Here is a 22,480-nt window from a genome sequence, read left to right on the forward strand (position 1 = left end):
ATGAGCAGATTTGGTGAAAATCCTGTGGTGGGTTTAAGTCCTTCTCTATGTTGGGGTGGGGTTGAGTCCCTCTCCTGCTGTAATTTGCTTCCCAGTGTGCCTGATCAGCACAAGGCACACATGGAATAGGATTCAAATCCCTCTTAGTACCTGAAAATGATGGGAAATAGACCCAGCACAGAGAAAGAGGTGCCCTTGACTGAGGTAACACAAAATTGGAGAGAAATCTTTGGCGCAGCAAGTCTATCAAGACAGCAAATGAATATTTCCTGAGGAGAAGATTAACCATTTACAACTAGAGAGGGAGCCCTGGCAGACCTTTGAGGGATGTTTGACCTGCACAGATTCACTTTACACATCAGCTAAAGACTATGGTCCCAGGACAAATGGATTATTGGTATTATGGGATAATTGGGCACAGGACCACCCTAGAGAATGTTGGAAGGAAATGGTTGTTCCCAGAAATGAGGAGCAGCAAACCTATGAGGAGCTTGATCTACTCTAATTAGTGAGGAGGTCATCTGCAGCCCCCACTCACCAAAATCTGGGCACAGCTCAGGGGCACAGGCTCCACCAGAGTGTTTTGGGCACTCTCAGATTCTGGGCCACTCCTGGAGATGCTGAAATGAAGGGGTGGTATGAGTAGGGTACCTGTACCTGGCAAGATCTGGGGAAGGCCATAGGATGGCACTGAGGTGTGTAATCCCCCTGGATTTGGTGCATAAGTGAGGGCATGGCCATGCCCTCCTCTTTGGGGAGCATTTCTGAGGTATCTCCCATGCTGTGACAGCCCATGGTTGACATTTCCAGCTCACAGGGTGTTATGGACACCCACGCCCCAGCCCCCCAGCTCCCCATTTTCAACTCTGCTGTGCTGCTGGAGCCGGGAAATCACCAGCAATCCTTCCTTTGGCTGCATCCCTGGCCAGATGCTGCAGAGGGGTGAGGCCTGGCCGATTAATCTGTGCTCAGAGAGGCTGTTGGATTAGTGCTTCATCTGCTCTCGACATCTGCAGCTGCAGGACAGCCCCAAATTCATCAGCTGGAAGCCGGAAGGGAGCAGCAAGGCTGGTAAGAGCTCTTTTTTAGGGAGGGTTGATGATTGAACTGCCTCTGTCAGGTAGCAGGATGAGGGAGGTTTTATGGGAAAGGTGGTGGTAGTGCCATTATCTTGGCACTTCCAAACCTGTCACACAGTTCCTTGGCTGTGTCTGGGAGTCCCAAGTGTAAGGGGGGTGTTGTTGGCTGTGAAGAGGGAGCAAGGTGGTGAAGAGGGAAAGGGGGGGGCTGGAAGGACCATGTGGAGCAGGCACTGTGAAAATGTGGCAGTCCTGAAGGTCTCAAAGCTTCAGTTCCTTGTGTTTGGAGGTGGGGTGAGGATGGCCCTGGGAAATGAGAAGTCTGTGCCATACCATACTGCCCAGCCTGGGGGGACAGGGGACACCTCCTGAGGGGACTGGGCAGTGCCCTCAGGGAGATGGGAATGGTCCCAAGGGAGTCCTGGAGTCAAGTGGTTCTTTGAAGGGGGAAGGAAGGGACAATTTCTGAAACTGAGCCCTTAGAGAGCTGGGAATGGCCCTCAAATCACCCAAAGAGTCAAATGGTTCTTTGAGGGTAAATACAAGGTGCTGCCAAACCAGAGAGAGAGACATGGAAGGTGTTACTGGGGATCTATCTCACATAGTTACTGTGATTTGGGCTGGAAAATCACATCATTCCAACCCCCTCTCCCCATCCAAAACCAGTCCCTCCCCGCTGTTCTCCTTACCTGAGCTGGGCTTTGTTACCCTGGACTTCCCTCCTTGATCTGACTCTGCTTTTTTCCTGCACTAACTGTTGGTTTCTCTTCATTACAGGGGTTTATGAGCCTTTTGTTTGTGCAAACAGGCAGCACAGGGGAGGAGAAGAGAGTCCTGAGCAGCCATGGAGGGGTTACAGCTGCGGGTAAGGCTCCCCTCGTACAGACCACAACCCTCCACCATCCTCCAGAGCTAAAGGGAAAGAAATCCCAGTTGTGTCTGGTGAGCTGGGAATGACTCCCTTGTCTGTCACTGCGGGGAAACTCCAGGAGGCTGCTCAGGATTAAGCCCAGAGAGTGCCTGAACTACGGGTTTATCTCCCACCTCCCCTTCCCCGAGCAGCCTGGCCCCGGAGCCTCTCGGGGACTGTCCCTCTGCCGCTTAATCGCCTCGTGCTCCGGTGTCAGGAGGAGATGAAAGCGCTATAAATAGACGGTGAAGCCCTCTTGGTTTCAGCCGTGATTCACACACATGGCACAGAAGCATTAGGGAGAATTAACATCCAACATCCAATCCCTCGGGCACTTTCCTGAGTGCGAACGCCGTTCTGGGTCCCACGTCCCCATTCCCCCGCCCCGTCCCTTAATCCCCCTGCCCGGGGGGGGGTGTTCGGCAGCACCATCGGGAGGGCTTGGATGGCTCCAATGGACGGGGAGACTCCGAGCGGGACTTTTGGGAAGCAGCACCCGCGGTGACCCGCGGGTGAATTTTGGGGATGGTGGGACTCCGCGCTCCCCCCTGCCCGGGGCGGAGTAGGGTCGTTGTGTTCCTCACACCCCTGGACGTGGGACAACAACAGCCTTTGGGACTGAGACACTCCTGCTGCTGGTATGTGAGGGGGCTGGGGGTCTTCTGCCTCTCCCTGACCAGCGTTGGGATGTTCCTGGACCGACTGGTCCACGGTGGGTGGACAGCACACCTGGGTGGCCCATGGGAATCCCAAATATTTACCCCTCCCCATCCTAATTTTTCAAAGCTCGGGGGGAAAAACGTATCATGCTGACAACCTCCCCCCCCTGGGGAGCCGTGTGAGCTTGTTCTGCATGTATTTGCATTTATTTGCATGTGTTTAAGTGCTTGGAAGCCCCCCCTCGCCCCCCTCTGCCCGGCTGTGTTTGTGTGCGAGCAGAGACGGTCACTGGGCGACATAAAACCAGCCGAGAAGGAGGTGAGACCAGACAGGCCCTGGAGTGGGAGGTGTGAGGAGTCTGTTTATAGGGATTTATCCATCTGCTTCCCTCACACTCCCCCAGGTACTGGGAAACAGTGGTGGTTTTTTCTGAAAGGTGGTTTAGAGGGTAGAGCATCTCCTGAGAGGGGATGAATATTTCTCATACTTTTGGATATCTGGTGTCCCATCAATAAAGGAGATATTCTGTGATAGTTTCGGTCTAGGCCTTCCTGGAGACCAGCTCGTAACCAGGAAGGAACTTGGGAAGTGACCAAGAAGTGTTCCATGCTATTCCTTTACACAAACTGAGTTATATGTAAGGTGGTCAGAGAGACCTCCCTTCTCTTCTCTCCTGACAAGGTTTGGGAACAGTAGGTTTGGGAGCAGTAGGTTTGGGAACAGGTCTGGCTGTCCTGCTTTTCTCAAGGGAAGTGGTTCTTTATTGCCAGTTTTTATTTTGCTGTTTAACAGGTTTTTCGCTTGTGCATACCTGTTTTGTTTCTTTCCCTTTTTGTCCCTTTTTGTCCCTTTTTTTCCTTTTCCCTTCCCCTCTTTCCCTTTCGGGAGCAGTTTGGGGTTCCTGTGTTCCTATGTACGTAGTACCTTAATTGTATATCTGTGATATATGTAAAATATATATATTTTATATAGCTTTTGCTATTCCATTTTTTTCTTTCTTCTGGGAGGTTTTCTGCTGTGGGGTTTGATGGGAAGCCAACTACAACTGGCTACAGATCCATGTCTCTAGTCCATGGCATTGTCAGGGTTTCTTTGCATTCCTACTAAATTATAGGGCAGAAAATAAAAAAAGAGCCATTCAGGGCACTCATGATCCACAAGAGGTAAAGGGGAGGTTGGACTGAAGGATGTTTGGACTAAAGGATGAGCTCAGTGTTGGTATCTTTGGGTCCTCAGTTAGTGATCCAGGGAGTCTGGAATCTGTGAGATGAGGAATATACCAGAAAAAGTATTTCCTTTCACTCTGCTCTGAAGAATCCAGAAATCAGGGTTTCTCAGTGAAACAAGGGAAGAGGCAGAAAAACAGAGAAAATAGGTGGGGGAAACACATTATTCTGATGGGACTGAACCCAAAAAAAGTCATCCCATGAACACTGCAGGGCAAAGAGGGCCCTGTGGCACTCCTTGCTGCAGGAAAACAGCTCTAGGTGACATCCTTCAGCCTACACTGAACAATAACAGGATGGGGGATTAAAGAGATCTCAACACACAGGCTCTTCCTGGGGCAGTGTGATCTCCTACTTACTGAGTCACTTCAGGAGGTTGGGACATCCAAACAAAAATGGGTTTGGTGCTAAAATGGCATTGCCCTGTTTAGAAAAACATCACAGAGTGGAATATGGACCTCGTGTGCTCTGGCAGGCTCAGGTTGGGGTGGGTTGCAGGTACCTGTGTGGTCTTAAGCCACCCTTGAAGTTTTAATCGTGTAATGGAAGAACCTGCCTTCAGAAATTCCCGTGGGAATGTCTGAACAGGCCGAAAAGCTTTAGAAAGAACTGTGATATGTTCCTGTTATTGTGCAGAAAGTGCAACCTAGAGTTTCCTCAGGGGCTGGAAAAAGCAGCTGGATCCTTCCTGAGCCACAGAGCCGTGTGGGAGTCTGAAATTCCCTGGTTGGGACTGACAAGGCTCACCTGATTTGCAGAAGTTTTTGCCTGAACCCTCCTGCATCTCAAAAAAAAAAGGGAAAAGAAAAGGGCCGTGTGGAAATCTAAAGGGAATATTTCAATCTGTCTATCCTACAAGTGAGTCCAGACAACCTGAAACAGCTTTGGAATGTGGACCATATTGGATGCAAATGGCAGCCCATATGTTTTGTATCATTAATTGCCAAACTTTCAAAAGCACCCTCCTGACCTCCTGCAGGCAGTGAAGGAGCACAGCCCAGGCTCAGGCACCTCCTCGTTTGTCATCTGTTCCTTGTTTTTCTTCAACATTTATCTAGTTCTATTCCCAACCTGGATGGTCTCCAGTGTTGTGAGAGCTGCACACACTCAAAATATCAGCCAGTCTCCCAAAATGTGGCATCTGTAAACGCCAAGCTTACAGATGGTGTGTGATAGGATGGGATTTACAGGCACAACATGGAAGGGTGAGGGCAGCAAATGGGGAAAAAATTCCGTCATTCATCTAGAAAAGCTGGATCTGCTCAGATGATCTGGCTGGTGGCTGCCACGAACAGATGCTGACTCTGGAAAAAAAGGGACTGGAAAGATATCCAGGAATAAGTCCTGATGGTTGAGAAGGGTGGAACTGAGAGCAGTATCTGAGAATCCTGTCTGCTGGGTGTTAACCTGCAGGGAGGGGGAAGGCAGAAGGAGTGGTTGTGTTCTTCTACAAGAACCCACAAGGTAAGGATTAAAAACCCCACTGAAAGGCAAGAAGTCATCTCTGGTTCCAGTTATCCCAACCCAGGCTGGTATGCCCAGCTCTGGTGCTGACATTATTCCAGAATCCCAGACTGGTTTGGGTTGGAAAGGACCTTAAAACTCATCTCGCTCCACCCCTGCCATGGGTAGGGACACCTTCCACTGGACCAGGGGGCTCAAATCAATCTCTGTCCCTTCAGCAGCTTTATTCTCTGGTGCATGGGGCCTCTCTCACCAGCTGAAATGCAGGAGAGGTGTTTTCTCTCTCTCTGACCCCTTTTCTGCTCGCAGAAGGCTCCCAGCAGCCGGAGCTTCCTCAAACTCACTGCCATGGAGGTGAAGTGGATCCATGTGTTGGTTGTCTTCCTCTTCCTGCTCTCTGTGGCAATGACAGGCTGCTTCCTGTGGCAGTACAGCCTCCCCAAGGTGGAGCCCGGTGAGTACTCTACTTGAACCTTGCTCATAGTTTGGCACAGAAATTTGGGACACTAATAAAACCCTTTCTCCCCATTTTCCCCCAAAGAGCATTTCCCCAAACACACAAATTTCTCCAGACAACACATAAATTTCTTCCTCCTTGCTGGTGCAAGGACACAGAGGAGATGAACACTGGATTGATGGAGGACCACATAACTCTGCTGGTGTCCAGAGAAGCCCCATTACTTCTGCTGCTCATCTTTGGTTAACTGAAACACCGAGGAGACATTTGATTTTACATTCTTTATCTTTTCTGTGTTGTAAAAGTCACTCCAGCTTAGAACAGGTTTCTTTTACACCTTGCTAAATGCTTCCTTTGCTATGCCCCTAATCTTAGACCTTTGAACTGGCTTAAGCCCTTGGTTCACACTTGAATTTGTAGAATCATAGAATCATAGAATCCCAGACTGGTTTGGGTTGGAAGGGACCTTAAAGCCCATCCAGTTCCACCCACTGCCATGGGCAGGGACACCTTCTGCTATCCCAGGTTGCTCCAAGCCCCGTCCAACCTTGTCTTGGACACTTCCAGGGATCCATGGGCAGCCACAGCTTCTCTGGGCAACCTGTGCCAGGGCCTCCCCACCCTCATAGCCAACATTTCCTTCCCAATATCCCATCTATTTCTGCCTTCTGGCAGTCTGAATCCACTCCCCCTTGTCCTGTCACCCCATCCCTTGTCCCGAGTCCCTCCCCAGTTCTTTCGGAGCCCCTTTAGGCACTGGAAGGGGCTCTCAGGTCTCCCTGGAATTTCCCTTCTCCAGGTGAATCCCCCCAGCTCTCCCAATCTGTCTCCAGAGCAGAGGGGCTCCAGCCCTTGGAGCAGCTCCATTGCCTCCTCTATTGATTATAGAAAACTCAACCAATAGTCTCAAGCCAATGTATGTGCAAGGATTAAATATTAAAGGATTAAATCAGAGTTTTAAGTAGCCCAAAGGTGACTTAAAATTTATGGTGAATTCAGAGGTATTTCACAGACCAAGGTCTGGAAAACATTTCAGACCCTACATTTTTGTCACAGAGTACCAGGCTGCCTGTGGGCTCTCTGTGTGTCCATACCATGCATCTCCAAGATTTCTTAGTGTCATTTCTCCCCTCATCTCTAGTTCTGATGCTTCATGTTCACCTACTAAGCAAGAACACAGAGAAGCATTTGTTTGCAGCTCACAGAGCAGAGGAGCTGTGAAAAACAGTGCCTCCAAGTGAGACAGTTCCCACCTCTCAGTGAGTTTAAAGAGCTTTGCTCACCACAAAAATTCCAGCTGTTTCTGTGGCACAGGCAGGATGCAGGGAATTCAGGGGACAACTAACACAGAAGGTGTGCAACCTTGCAGCTGTTGTGACAGTGCTGGAGCTCAGGGGACACTCACACTTCAATACCCATTTCTGAGGTTACAAAATGCAAGGGCCAGCACTGTTCTCCTGAACCCCAACTCAGACTTTCCTCCAGACATGGGCAGGGCACTTCCATGGGGGTTAAACCCACTGTCAGGTGGGACTGTAGTCCCAGTCCTTTACTCTTCCAGGTTTAAGAGTCAATTGAAGTCCATCCTATGTTGGAATAAGTGATAACAGAACACAGTGGTCCTGCAAGTCCTATTCTGTGTGAGACAAACACAACTCGGGATTATCCCTTTCCAGTGCAGAAGTGTCCTTCAGCTTTGGACAGCACTAGAAATCTCATGGTGACTGGTGGGTGAGATTAAACCTTTTCAGTGTGTCTGTTGAAGTCACTTGTGCTCCCCCTGCAATGTTTTCCAGGCCCTTCTGTGATGGAAGTGAGATCAGAAGCTGTGCAGATGTGTCCCCGCTACCCTGAGCCGGTGCCGCTGGACCACCCCATCCCCATCCTGAAGGATGCCTTGGAGAAGGTCTGTGGGGATAAGGGAACAGAAGGAGGCACAGCTCATGGCTGCTCTCCTGCAGGGGTAGAGGGGGGAATGTGTATTTTGCCCCTGAGCATCTCCGGGAAGGATGTGGGGAATTGAGGAGGTGGAGAACACACGAACCCAGAAGTGGGTGTATGGAACTCCTTCAGTGAACATTCAGGACAGGTCAACAAGTAGTTCTCTCACCCACAGGGCAAGTTGTGATGGAGAAACATGATCACTTGTCCACTGGAAGGTCTGGTGAGCTTTTATCAGCACAAAATGATGGCTCTTGGCATCTGGTCTATTATGTATCCTGGAAAGTAGTTGATTTGTGTAACTAGTTCCTTTTTATAAGTGACTGCCAATTCCTTGTTTTCTTGCTTTGCTGGCTTTCCCCATGCCACAGTTTAAGAAGTACAAAGCTACTTGTAGGTACAAGGGAGGGAGTGGAGGGGAAGGGGAAGAGGTAGAAGACCTGCATCTGAATGAAGATACACTTTTAAGGTGCTCATTCCTAAGCCCCCTTCAAACACCTGTGTCTTCCATTGTTGAAGTTCCCTGTGCCTTATTCAGGCTGCAAAATGGGAATGTTTTCACCAGGCTCTTCAGAGAAGTGCTTGGATACTTCATTTCCCAAGATTGCAAAAGAGGAGGTTGGATGATGTACCATCGGGATACTCCTGATGTGATGTTCCATCAATATTCCCTTGGTGTGATGTCACATCAGGATTCCCTAGGAGTCATAAAGTGTCTTTGACATTTCAGCACTGACTGAACTTCTGACAGGCTCTAGGAAACACTGCAGCACTGCCTGGACTGTCTGGACCATCAGGAGAGGACACTCCTGATTTTCTATACCCCTTATCCCATTCCCTTCCATTTTTTCTTTCTCACAAGTAGCAGGAATTCAGCACTGACTACAACATTCATGATGCAAGTGAATTTACAATGAAAAAATGGCTTTCCAATTTTATTTTATGCTACTTCTCTGATAATCCTTCCCATCTGATTGACCTTAAGGCACTGAGCAGGTGCTTTCCCAGGAGCAGCCAGCAGAGCCCCCAGGTTTTGTTCCTGGGAGCCCAGGACCAGCTCTCAGCCCAGGTGTGGGTGGGAGTGCTCAGGACTGTTCTCCTGCACACACAGAGCTACATCCACACGGAATTTCAATTCCCAGCACTTCACATCCACTCTTAGGAAGTCTCTGCCTGTCTCTGGAGTTGCTGCAGAGTGTTTTACTGTTCAATTAGGATTAGTCAGAGAGGTGAGGGATGTGCAGAACATTGAGTGTCCACCACAGAGTCATCCAATCTCCTCTTTTGCACTCTTGGGAAATGAAGTATCCAAGCACTTCTTTGAAGAGCCTGGTGAAAACATTCCCATTTTGCAGCCTGAATAAGGCACAGGGAACTTCAACAATGGAAGACACAGGTGTTTGAAGGGGGCTTAGGAATGAGCACCTTAAAGGTGTATCTTCAGAGGCCCTCAGGTTCTGCCTAAGCCTGTGGACACAGACACACACTGAAGGTCTTGCAGTACCTGAGACAAGTCACCATCCAGTGCCAGGCCAGCACTTGGAACTGGCAATCTGGGCAGTGCCAGATGCTGTTACATTGCACACAGGGGAGGACCTTTTCCCAGCCCATGGCAGCTTGAAATGGGAGAGTGACCTTCCCTCATGCATGAGGATTAAGGAAAGATTTCTCTTCTAATGGTAAATAGTTCTGTTTAGCAGAAAGGTCCATGTTTTCCTCAGAAGAGCTTTGCTAGCGACCAAATCCAAAGTATCAGAGTCAATGACACTCAAGTCTTGAAGAGCATCACGTACTTCTGTCAGCTTTCTGCAGGTCCAGACAGGTCTATTTGTCACTCTCTAAGAAAACCCTAAGGTGGACCATGATTATGGAATGAATCATAGAATTCCAGAATGGTTTGGGTTGGTAGGGACCTTAAAGACCAACTCATCCCACCCCCTGCCATGGGTAGGGACACCTTCCACTAGCCCAGGTTGCTCCAAGCCGTGTCCAACCTGGCCTTGTGATGGGGCAGCCACAGCTTCTCTGGGCAACCTGTGCCAGGGCCTCCCCACCCTCACAGGGAAGGATTCCCATCTAACCTTGCCTCCTTCAGCTTAAGGCCATTCCCCCAGTCCTATCACTGCATGGCCTTATAAAAAGTCCCTCTCCATGATCCCCTTGAGACCACTCCATTGTCAGGAGTTGCTGGTGTTCCCAGATGGGCCACTGGTACCTGAGGGGCAGAGGGCAAAAAACCTCTGACAGAAGGACTTGGCACAGGTTGGATGTTTCCACTGCTGTCAGTGCATCTCACCAGTCTACCCAGGGAAGAGACCCTGAGGACATGGCTCAGCTTGGCCTTTCTTGCCTCAAATACTGGGCCTGGAAAGGAATTTCTTACGTCTCAACCAAATGAGAACATATGCAAGGTGATGACACAGCTTTGAAAAAGCCACCGAAGGGCAAGATCAATGTGTTCTGCCTGTAGGAGGTGGGTGGAGCACAGCTGGATGGTGAGACCTCCACAGCCCTGGCACAACAGGCAGCAAAGGGCAATCACAGCCCTTTGGTTGCTGTGTTGTTTCTCAGGTTGCAGTTTAACAGGAGCCTGAGCTCAAAGGTGTTTCACGGAGTGAAAAGTCCCATGGGATATTTGAAAAGTCATCTTCTTGGACATCTTTGACCCTAAAATACTAGTGCAGAGAACAGATGTGCAGGGTACAATTTAAAAAGGAAGAATTTACAGTTATTGCATGTTGGCATTTGGTTTTAATTTTAAATGTTAGAAGGATGAGCAACAGGTTCTTTGACATGTAGACTGAAAGGAAGACACTGGATAATTCAACATAAGCAATTCTAAGAAACTGTTAAACAGTTAAAATATTTTCTTTTGACAAAATGCATTTCATAGAAACCCTCTGGAGCGCTCAGGAGTGAGGAAGGCTGGTGGTCTGGTACAGGCTGGATGCATTAGAAGAGTTTTCATTTGGGAATTCCTGGTCTCTCCTCGTTCTGCAGGTGGATTTGATGCTCAGGCAGAAGATGCACAGCTCGGGGCTCCCAGCCATGTCTGCCATCGTCATCTACAACGACACAGTGCTCTGGACAGGAAACTTTGGGAAGAAGAACATCTCCGACCCCTCCTCGGCTGTGCCCAACGAATACACCATTTACAGGTGAGAGCCCTGGCACGGGCAGAGAGCCAGGAAAAGGCAGATGGGTGTAACCCTGGCACAAGCAGGGAGTCAGGAAATGGAGCCACTGTCATGTGTCTCCCGCAGGGAGCAGGAACCTCTCTTGAAACTTTGTGAGATGGTGCTTCAGCAATTATCACTTGCTGGTGGTTTAATGAGTTACTTAGGATGTATTTATTGATTTTTTTTTCTTAATTTGATCTGATAATATTTTAAATTACCATCCTGAAGAACCTGAAAACATTCATAGGAGTAGCTCCATACTTTGAGGAGGCCTAGGGCACAAATCTGAAGGTTGAGAACTGGCACAGATACTGAAAAAAGAGAACAGAGAGGAGACAGGGCCAGAGGGTTAAAATATTAATTAAAGCAATAATAATAATAACAATAATAGCAATAATAATATAAATTTCAGCCCAGGAAAAAACTGGGGTTTGGGGAGAGTTTCTACTACACGTAAAATAGACCTGTACACTTATTCATCCTCCCAGTGTCATATTGGCTGTTATTTTTCAGGTGAATATAGAATCAAGCTCTTAGCGTGTGCTAAAACAAAAAAAAAAAAAAAAGGATTCTCATTTAAAGATCTATTTTCAGTGAATTCTACCTCTCTTATCTATGAAACACGTGGGCTGCACTCTGAGTGTCAATTTTGTTCTCAGAATAGACAGTTTTGGAAAGTTTCAGATCACCTGTTTCTTCCCCATCTGTAATAACGGTAAAATGACCTTCTGCTATTTTCCTACCAGAAAACCATTAGATGGTTTGGGTTGGAAGGGACATTAAAGGTGTAAGTTCCAACATTAAAGGTGTAGTTGCAACCCCTGGAGTCAGGATGCACGTCCCTGGGTGGGCTCCAACCACCAACCTCTCGGTTAACAGCCGAACGCGCTGCCCGGTTACGGCACAGGGATGGGCTGGAGGCAGCTCCAAATGTGCAAATCTGGCATTTGGGGACGAGGTTTAGGGGTGGCCCCGGGTAAATGGTGGGGTTTGATGATCTTAGAGGTCTTTTCCACCCTAAAGGATTCTGTAAGTCTGTGATTTTAACCGTAAAATTCCAATAAACTTCCAGTAAGTTTTTGTTGCCAAAATCACAGAATGTGCTGAGCTGGGAGGGACCCACCAGGAGCATCCAGTCCAACCCTCAGCCCCGCAGAGGACCATCCCCAAGAGTCACACTCTGTGCCCCAGAGGATCAGCCAAACCCTCCTGGAGCTCTGGCAGCCTTGGGGCTGTGCCCACTACCCTGGGGAACCTGGGCAGTGCCCAACCAGCCTCTGGGAGAAGAACCTTTTCCTGAGATCCTTTTCCTGAGAACCTGAACCTGCCCTGACCCAACTTCAGGTCATTCCCTGGTGCCCTGTCCCTGGTCCTCACAGAGCAGAGATCAGTGCCTGCCCTTCCTTTATGGTGTTTACTAACCAATCATTTACAAAATAGGTAATTTTATGAATACTAAGTGACTAGGAAAAGATCTGCAGCCACTGCACTGCTGAGCACAGAGGTTGTTGGTCAATAAAGGTTCAGATTTAAGGATATTAATTCAAGCTTCTTACCTATATTTTAACCCTTCCCTTCAGAACGGGCAAAGGTGTCACAGACTCACAGAATATGCTGAGTTTGAAGGGACCCAAAAGGATCATCCAGTCCAACCCTCAGTCCTGCACAGGCCCATCCCTTGAGTCCCACCCTGTGCTCCAGAGGATCATCTTGGATTATCAAGGACTCCTTGAGCTCTGTCAGCCTTGGTGCCATGGAAGCTACAGTGATCTCATGTACCATCTTTCCTCTTGATTCATGAGCTTCCTAAAGTTTAATTTCTCTCCGTGTTCATCCGTTCACAGAATTGCCAGCGTCTCCAAGATCTTCCCCACCATTATGCTGTACAAGATGTGGGAGGAAGGCAAGGTCACGTCTCTGGATGACCCCTTGGAGCGTTATGCCCAGAACTTTGTTATCAAGAACCCCCTGGGAAGGCTGAAGGACTCAGAGCAGAGATACACAGCAGATGGGCTGGTGTTTTTGGAGAAGGGCTCGATGCCACCGAAGCCATCGCCCGTCACCCTGCGCAGGATGGCCAGTCAGCTCTCAGGTGAGACAGCCCTGCTCTAGGCCACCTCAGAGCCCACAGCCTAAGTCCCAGGGGTACAAAAGGCTGCTGAGAAGGTGTTTCCCGGTATGGACCCTCCCCTGTGCCCTTCCCAGAGGTCAGCAGGATTCCTGGGAGCAGCTTCCTGGAGTGCTAAAAGGAAACTCTTGTTCCAGGCCACCTGCCCTGTGGGCTGGGGAATTGTTTTTCCCCTGGAAAGTGATTCAGATTCCTTACAGTTTGGTACCACAGGTATCCCAGGGTTGGATTTAACACACGCACCAGCATTTCATTCCCAGTGTTCTGTTCCTCACATATCCCAATTCTTTATTCACATCATGTTCCCAACATTAAATCCCATCATATCCCAACTTTAAGTTCCATCATATCACAAAGTTCTACGTGTCACATATCCCAATATTTTATTCCTGCCATATTTTATCTCATCATTATGTTACCACCACACCCTAGTATTTTATTCCCCAGATATCCCAACACCCCACAATATTTTATTCCTGGTGCATCCCACCGTTTTATTCCTGAAATATCCTGAAACCAGGCTCTTATTGCATAATAGTGCCTTGTGCTCCAGCCCAGAGTGCTCTGTTTTTTTCAGAGATGTAGAGTTGGGGGTCAAAGGGGCACCAAACCTCTTTGCTTTGAATAGAAAGACCTTGATTGATGAGCTAAATTTAGCTGCCAGTGTGGCTCCTGAGCTGGGATTCCTGAGCTATTCATGGCTCTGCACTTGTTGGCAGAGAAGTATTAATGTGCTGCTGCTTCAGAACTGGGTAACTGTTACATTAAGGTAGAAGGAGCTCACAGGTCTCAGAACTTTAACCTTTCTCCAAAATAAAGCTGCTAACACTTGACTGAGAGATTCCAAAATTTAAAATGGCCAAAGAGACTGTGCTGGTATCTTTTGTGGCATTTTGGTTAATCTCTGTAGCATCTGCATTATTCCAGGTTGGAATAAATGCCCTAAAATTAGGAGCCAAGATCAAAACAGCAGGTAGGCAAATTGCAGGATGGGGCACAGCATCCCGTGAAGCAAACCAGTATCAAAATAAGGGCTCCCCAAAATGGAATGATGTGGATGAAATCTGGAAACAAACCCACAAACAGCCCAAAGTGGCCAATGGCCACATCCCTGCCCAACCCCTTTCCCTGCAGGCAGGGTCTGGCTCTACCCACATGTTGTCCCCAGGAATTACCCACCCTGCCCAGTCCCCTCTGACTCTCAGGAGTATCTGGAGCTGCTCTGGCTGCTCCTGTCACCCAGTGAGGTGTGAAGTGCACCCTAGAAATGTTGTGAGAAGCACATGTCAAAAGTGCACCTGGTCACTTGTGCTTGTGCTGTGCAGCCCCCCCATTGCTTCCATCACTGCCTGGATTTGTGCCCTTGCTCAGCTCCTTTTGTGCTCCTATGCCTTTTTTTTTTTTAGAATTTGGCCCAAATTTCCCAGACCACACCAGCAGGACACACCAACTGCCTCAGACCCTGACAATTCAGTAGAAGCAAAGGCACAGTTTCAAAATCCCAACAGAAAATCAATTGAATGTTGAGGTCCCACGTTACATTTACTGTCTGTCAAAACCCCAAAAAGGAATAGGTTCTGCTTGGCACCAGGATCAAAGCCGCTGCATGACACATTGTAAAGTGGTTTTCATCTGAATTCTTCCAGTGGAAAGTGATCTCTAATAGATTCTCATTATCTGGGCTCTTCTCCATTGCATAATACAAAAGGAACTCCAAAGGTTTTTCTCCTCAGCACTCAGCACATTGCTGGGGGAAAGCTCCAGCTTGTTAAGCCCAGGATTTTCAAACACATCTGAATGACAGAATGGGATGAGATTGTAAATTATTAACAGTGTGCTTGTCACATCAATTAGCAGCCCATGGGCTATAAATCAGTGACTGTGGGTTATATTATGCTCACACATCCTCTGGTTTATCATTCCTAATGAACCTCAGGAGAGATATTGCACTGCTGTCAGGACTCTGGGGAACTCTCCCAGTGGTTCAATGTTGTCTTTGCAGCAAGTAGAAAACGAAGGAGCTGGAGGAGCTGGAAGATGATCAGTGCATCACTTACCTGGTCATTCAGCTGCACAAACAACCACAGAGCAGGAGCACAAACAGTGCTCTCATTCCAGCTCAAATCCCAAGGTCAGGCCAACCGAGAAAAGCAAGAGTTGCTGCTCCAAAAGGGTGGGGCCTCCTTCAGCTTTACCAGGATTCAGGAGGAGAGGAAAAGCCCTCACATTGCACCAAGGAAGGTTTAGACTGGATTTTAGGAAAGAGATTTTCGCAGGAAGGTTTGAAAAACATTGGAAGAGGGTGCCCAGGGCAGTGGGAGAGTCCCCATCCCTGGAAGTGTTCAAACAACGTTTGGGTGGGGCACTGAGGACGTGGTTTAGTGGTGGACATGGTGGTGATTGGTGCTGGGCTGATGGTTGGACTCCATCTTAGAGGGATTTTCCAACATTAACAATTCCATAGTTTTCTATGATTAAGCCCATAATCACTGAGCAGACTGTTACAAGTTGCTTTTCTGTCACAAACACTTCCCAATTTCCTCCTCACTTCTACATCAGAGTGAGCTGGAAACAGCCACAGGGACTCCACTCTGGGTGTAATCCAAGTTCTGGACATGGAGAGCCACAGAATCTGTTCAGAGGAACTGAGGCAATTTAAAAACTACTGGCCAAAAGATTTTAGGGAATCCATGCTCAGTGTGGAACTAAAAGTTAAAAAAACCTTAGAATTTTCTACATTCAGTAAAAAGAATTTTGTTTTTTCCTACATTCAGAACCTTTGAATAAATGTTGCTAAAGATGGGCCAGGGGGAAGACAAAAATACTTTAGGCCAAGCTTGGAGCCACTCGGAGAAGTTCAAGCCCTCCAAAGTGAGATGTGAAGAATGAAATTCTGGTCAAAGGGGCTGTCACACACCTTTGTAGTCACGGGAATAGAGTCCCGTGGGAAGATGGGCAGGGATTTCCCCAAGACCCAACAAGCCAAAACACCCCTGGGGATACAGGAGGTTATGGATCATTCATGGAGGTCTTTTCACTGAGCTGTAGCACCCCGAGTTCATGCTGGGCAGGACTCACATCACCCAGGCTGGGGGGTCCTGCAGTGTGGTGGGAACAGGTCCTTGTGTCTGCAAAGCACACGAGTCCCTCGTTGCTGCTTCCACTTCGCGACTGCCTCGGCTTCTGTTCCCTCCTCACCAGACTCAGCATTTCCATGCTTTCTCTGGAATTAATCTCTTCTCCCTGGCACAGGTCTGCCCAGGAGGCTGAGATCCACCAGCCTGCTGTGGAAGGGCACCACGCAGGACGCCCTGGCTCTGCTGAAGGATGATGTGCTGGTGGCTGATCCAGGAACCAGGTCAGATGGATTAATTTGGGAGCTTTCAGTCGTATCCACGTCCATATTCACACTGTATCCCTGTCTCTCCTTCATCCCTCCCCTCTCTTTACCATGTCATTCCATAAAATGTGAATTTTCCCCTAAATAAGAGGCAGAGCCACTATTTTGTCATATCCATAACCACATTGTATCCTCATCTCTCCTCTCTTTAGCAGATCAGATGGATTAATTTTAGGAGCTTTTAGGAGTGTGTTCTTCACTCTTAGCCCCACCTGCAGCCTCCGTGGCCAGTGGATAAACATTCCCAAAGGGAGCTTCAGCCACCTCCCCACACCCCTGTCTGAGGCTGGAAGTGACTTGATGACCTTTGTGGGTCCCTTCCAACTCAGAATATTCTGTAAATCTGTTTTTCATTTTTTAAGTCTAGATGAGGCAAGTTAAACTGCCATAGCTGGGTCCAATAAGCCTTAAATGCAGGTTTTCTACAGTGGAAATGTTAATGTAAACAGTTTAAAACATCACAGATTTCAGTTAAAATCGTGTCTGTAGTCACTTGTATGTCTCTAAATTATCTATAAGGTCTGTGAATGCTTTTTATAATTTCTATGGCCTGTTAAAAGTCCATTACCTGAGTTGCAAACACTCAAAAATATCATGGAATCACAGAATCCCAGAATGATTTGAAAGGGACCTTAAAGATCATCTTGTTCCACCCCCCTTCCACTAGACCAGATTGCTTCAAGCTCCATCCAACCTTGGACACTTCCACACTTCCTTAAACAGCATCCAGTGAACATCAGGTGAGAGAAAGGATTACAAATGACTTGGCAAAATTTTTTCCAAGTCTGCAGAGTGAAATCCTGAAATAATTTGCCCAGGATGGCTGAGGATCTACCATGGCCATGGAGGAGGAAAGCTCAGAGGTTCCTTCACTTCTGTTGATTCTCTCCCATATCATGTAGGAGTCTACAACAGATATTCCTTAAAGGATTTTAAGACTTTAATAGCATAATTTTCTTTGATATTTTTATATCTTTATTGGTATTATCTTTATTGGTATCTTTATATTGTGCTCCCCATGAAGATACACAGGGACATCCCCTCATAGTCTCATAACATCTTAATAACTTAATGAATATCAACTTAATGTTGATAGTTTTAACTTTCTCTCTGTTCCTGGACATACTTCCCAAGAGAAGTTCCCATTTATTGACACAGACATTTTAATATATTTTCCTATGTTGAAGTTCAGCTCCATTTCAGACATCAAATTTTAGATCCAGAATGTATTTATTCTTAGGGTAATAAATATATATGCTCATCATGCTTTTATTCAGCCAGATGGGCTGGAAAAGGTTGAAGTGGTACCAAATTTATGACCTAAATAGGCCTCAGTCAGATGATAAAAAACAACAGTCGAAAAAAAACACAGTTGAAAAAAAAACAACCAAACAACCAAGTTGAAAATACAATTAATTTTGAAAATGTGTTTAAAAAAACTTGCTCATTCATGTCTTCATGCCATTAAACTGCATTCAGGCATAAAGACTTAAATCACTTGATGGATATTAAAGACTGAAGCACTTCTTTAATGCCTCCACAGTGCTGGTTGCTGCTTTGTGGGCTTTTAAGTGCTCTTTAAGTGCTTTTACCATCTTAAGGTTGCTTAGGTGGTTAAGTGATTATAACTAGAGTCAATCCCCAAAGAGGCTTACCTGGGATTTTGAGACCTCTCAGCAAACACCTGGAACTCTCCATTTGCTCTTAAAAAGAATGGATGTGTTCTTTGTGAGCTGTTATAAACAATAAGTCAAGGTATGCAAATATACAGGAGTGTTCCTGTTCCATCTCCAGGTCTTTCTGTCCATCAGAGTTATACAACTCTGCTGATGTTGCTGTAAAATATTTCTCTTCCTTGATTTAACAACAAGGAAACAACACAGAGTATTTCCTCTGTCTCTCCTTCATCTCTCCTCTCTTTTAAGCGTGTGATTCCATAAAATGTGCTTTGTCCCCTAAATAAGAGTCATAGCCATTGTTTTTTCATACCCATATCCATATCCATGTTGTATCCCTGTCTCTCCTTCATCTTTTTTTACCATGTCATCCCATAAAATGAATCTTCCCTAAATGACATATAGTCACTACTTTTTCATATCCACATCCACACTGTATCCCTGTCTCTCATAGAATCACAGAATCAGCTGGGTTGGAAAGGAACCTCTGAGATCATCCAGTCCAACCCTTGATCCAACCCCGCTGTGGTTCCCAGCCCATGGCACTGATGCCACATCCAGTCTGATCTTAAAAACCTCCAGGGACGGAGAATCCACCACTTCCCTGGGCAGCCCATTCCAATGGCTGAGCACCCTCTCTGCAAAGAAATTCTTCCTAATATCCAACCTAAACCTCCCCTGGCACAGCTTGAGACCATGCCCTCTTGTCTTGCTGATCATTGCCTGGGAAAAGAGACCAATCCCCACCTGTCTACAACCTCCTGTCAGGGAGTTGTAGAGAGTGATGAGATCTCCTTCATCTCTCCTCTCTCTTTAGCACATCATTCCCTAAAATGTGAACACCCCCTAAACAACAGACACAGCCCCCATTTTGTCCCATCCTCACTGGGTAAAGCTGATCCCGAGATATTCCTCCTCCTTCCCAGGTGCCACTACAGCAACCTGGCCTTCTCCCTGCTGGCCCACGTGCTGGCCGAGCATGGGGCCAACGGGCAGTACCAGCGCTGGATCTCGGAGCACATCCTGGACCGCCTGGGCATGGAGGACACGGGGTTCGACCTCACGCCACCCATCCGCTCCCAGATGGCCGTGGGCTTCTACAGCAGCCGCCAGCCCGCCCCGCTCTACGACCTGGGCTGGTACAGACCCTCGGGGCAGATGTACTCCACGGCTGCCGACCTGGCCAAGCTGGCCATGGTCTTCTTGGGCACCTACCACCGCCGGCTCCTGGAGCCTGACACGGTGAAGACCATGCTGACCCCGCTGCTCAAGTGCTCCAGCGACTACTTTGCCAACAAGACCGGCACGCCCTGGGAGATCAACGAGCAGCTGGGCTACGACATCATCAGGAAGGATGGGGACCTCGATGGCTACTCAGCCACCTTCTCTCTAATCCCCAAGCTCCACCTGAGCTTCATTGTGCTCATGTCAGGGCCCAGGCCTCAGGGTGGGGATGTTGTGACTCAGACTTATGAGTATCTCATTCCGGCCATGGAGACGGCTTTCAGGGAGGCAGAGAAGAGTGTGATCCCCCCTCCAAACCCCATCCCTTATGTTGGCTACTACACCTACTCCAACCTGACTTTCTATGAGATCAAAGTTGGCATTGGTGGGGTGCTGATCATGCAGCAGTTTGGGCCTCATGTAGAAGAGCTGATCCCTGAGAAGTATCGGACAATCAAGCTCCACCACCTGGAGGATCGTGTATTCCAAGTTGTTTTTGACAAGGAGTTCCCGTGTGTCCTGCACCTGGGCTCTGCCTCCATCTCCCTGGAGACCCAAAATGGGCAGCTCTTTAACTTTTACCCCTTTGACCGCAAGGGTTTGTCTCCTGGCTTTGATGCCCCGGGGTTGAACACCTACAATGTGGTGCGTGTGCTCCGCAAGCCCGTGTTCTACAGCTAAACACCCCCTGCTCCCCTCACCTCTTCTGGGAGGTGGCTTCAAATCTGTGTCTTACCAGACTCTGGTTGGCTCCATGGAAGCCATTTAAAAGGGGAAAGGTGGTGGCAAATGACTCTTTTGCCAAATAAATGCTTCTAAAATGGCTTCCCGCTTCTGACATGGGTTTAATGGCTGGCAACCCCCCCAAAATGCACAACAGGCCAGCTGGAGATGCCTGCAGAACATAAAAAAGAGGTGGGAATGTGCTGAGGGGATTGTGTTTGGATGCCATAAAAACAAAACTGAGCACTGAAGTGTCCACACTTTAGTTGTCTGTTTGGTGACAACTGGTATCATCAAAGGCTGAAAATGCCCTCTGTCTCTCAGAAAATATCTCTTCTTCAGTCCAAGGGTTTTTCCATGGCTTTTCAGGAGCCCATCTACCACGAGCAAGATCCCTTACTTGGGTTTGCCAAAAGCCTGACGTGCTAAAAAATGGCCCCACGCCTGATCCCAGGCCCTGCTTGGGATCCCTGGGATCCTTTTTTTCTCCAGGTCATGAGGAGGAAACTGTGAAAAGAGCAGAGAACGATGTGGTCTTGGCTCCATGGATTTCTACAGGAGTGGTGGTCACACCAAGGATGTTGTAGCACTTCAGCAGAGAAATAGAAGCTCACTCTTGTGAGCAGGGCCACATGAACATAAGCTGGGACATTCCAACTGGACTCAGGCCTGTGACCATCTCCGTGTACAGGAAAGGGTGTGTGATGTTTAACCACAGGAATGTGTGGGAATCTTTCTGGGTGTTTTGGGCAGGGTGTCTGTTTGCAGATGTCTCCAGGTGTGAGTGAAGATGCTGAGGGAAAGGACGTCATCCTGGGCAGCCCTGCACTGAGGACAGGAGCACCTGCAACTGCAAAGCCACAGGTGCATTTTCTTCTCCCTTCCTGTGCCCACTCAAGGCCAAGGCAGGTGAAACAGGGGATCCAGGTCACAACAACCCCAGGCAATGCTCCAGGCTTGAGGAAAAGGGTCTGGAAACCTGCCTGGGCAGAAAAGGACTTGGAGGTGCTGGTTGATGGTGGCTGAACATGAGCCCAGGTGTGCCCAGATGGGCAAGAAGGCCAGTGGCCCCTGGGCTGTACCAGCCATTGTGTGGTAACAGGGCCAGGGCCGGGACTGTCCCTGTGCTGGGCACTGCTGAGACACCTCACAGTTCAGTTTTGGGTCTGTCACAACAAGAAGGACATTGAGGGGCTGGAGCATGTCTAGAGAAGGGAACAGAGCTTGGGAAGGGTCTGGAGCAGCAGGAGCAGCTGAGGGAGCTGGGGGGGCTCAGCCTGGAGAAAAGGAGGCTCAGGGGGGACCTTCTGGCTCTGCAACTCTCTGACAGGAGGGGGGAGCTGGGGGGAGTCGGGCTCTGCCCCCAAGTAACAAGAGACAGAACGAAAGGAAACAGCAGTTTAAGCTGGAAAACCAGAATATTTCTTCATGGAAAGGGTGGTCAGGCATTGGAACAGGCTGCCCAGGGCAGTGGTGGAGTAACCATCCCTGGAGTTGTTCAATGAATGTGTGGGTGTGGCACTTGGGGCCGTGTTTTAGCAGTGAACGTGACAGTGCTGGGTTGGTGGTTGGACTCAGTGATCTTGGAGGTCTTTTCCAACCCTGGTGGATCAATGATTCCATGTTGTTAATGGCCAACAGCACATCCCTGTGGCGGGAACAGTGTCAGGCACAAGTGCAAGACAGGACAAGTCCCACCAAATGTGGAGTCCTGGCTCCTTAATGCCCCTCCACATTTAAGAGATACTGTGAATGCAGCCCTTAACTGAAAGCAAAGCAGAGGGTCAGGGCAAGACAGCTCTGACCACCTTAAAGGGAATATCCAACTGCAGAGTGTGGTAATAGCTGAGGAGCATGGAAATGCAGAGGGAGTGCAAAAGATGCCCTGCCCCAAAAGGTTGTGCACAGACCCCCTCCAAAGTGTGTGTCCTCCCACACCATAACTGGTGTGGATCCTCTTGCAGGGCAACATCCTTCTGCTGTTTGTCCACACAAAGTCTTGGAAGTGGACATGTCTCAGAGAGGATGACACACCTGCCTCCCCTCTCTCTGGTTGTCTCAGTGTTGGCTCACTCTGTGTGCTGCTCCTCAGCTTCAGTTTGGAGTAGAGAGGCCATCACTGGAAGCCCAGAAATCCTTGATTCACAAACTCAGTTCCCTGCCTTTTCTCAGACAATTCCACCTCCCTGATCAACACATGGAATCATGGAAACCTTGCCTTACAGGGCCGCTGCTGTGTTGGCTTCCTCTGGACTCTGTACCTTGTACAACCTTATATGTTCAAGTGTTTAACCTGGGCTGTAGCAACAGCAATAAAACGTTTGCAAATGCCTCTTGTCCTGCCTGGTCCTGCCCTGGGGGTGTTGTACTGTGGTGGATTTCCTGTGGAGGTGCCTCCACTGCCGTGACACAC

General features: G+C 48.4%; 1 protein-coding gene across 4 annotated transcripts in view; it reads left to right on the forward strand.

Annotated features, from left to right (window-relative positions):
• LACTBL1 (lactamase beta like 1) overlaps positions 1-21,295 on the forward strand; it is a 28,087-nt gene extending 6,792 nt beyond the window's left edge. The window contains exons 3-9 of one of the 4 annotated variants that reach the window (XM_027658278.1): positions 811-1,944; positions 5,649-5,793; positions 7,593-7,702; positions 10,738-10,895; positions 12,761-13,008; positions 16,297-16,402; positions 19,047-21,295. In XM_027658278.1, coding sequence (XP_027514079.1) covers positions 1,924-1,944; positions 5,649-5,793; positions 7,593-7,702; positions 10,738-10,895; positions 12,761-13,008; positions 16,297-16,402; positions 19,047-20,025 — 1,767 coding nt within the window. In that variant the 5' untranslated portion in view covers positions 811-1,923 and the 3' untranslated portion in view covers positions 20,026-21,295. Of the gene's footprint in view, positions 1-84; positions 1,945-5,648; positions 5,794-7,592; positions 7,703-8,493; positions 8,599-10,737; positions 10,896-12,760; positions 13,009-16,296; positions 16,403-19,046 lie in introns of those variants that run through there. The other 3 variants (XM_027658276.1, XM_027658279.1, XM_027658280.1) reach the window with 3 other exon arrangements.
• The last annotated feature ends 1,185 nt before the right edge of the window (positions 21,296-22,480 follow it).

Source organism: Corapipo altera, unplaced genomic scaffold, assembly GCF_003945725.1.
Source record: "Corapipo altera isolate COAL_440 unplaced genomic scaffold, ASM394572v1 301, whole genome shotgun sequence".
In the NCBI taxonomy this organism is placed as follows: Eukaryota; Metazoa; Chordata; class Aves; order Passeriformes; family Pipridae; genus Corapipo; species Corapipo altera.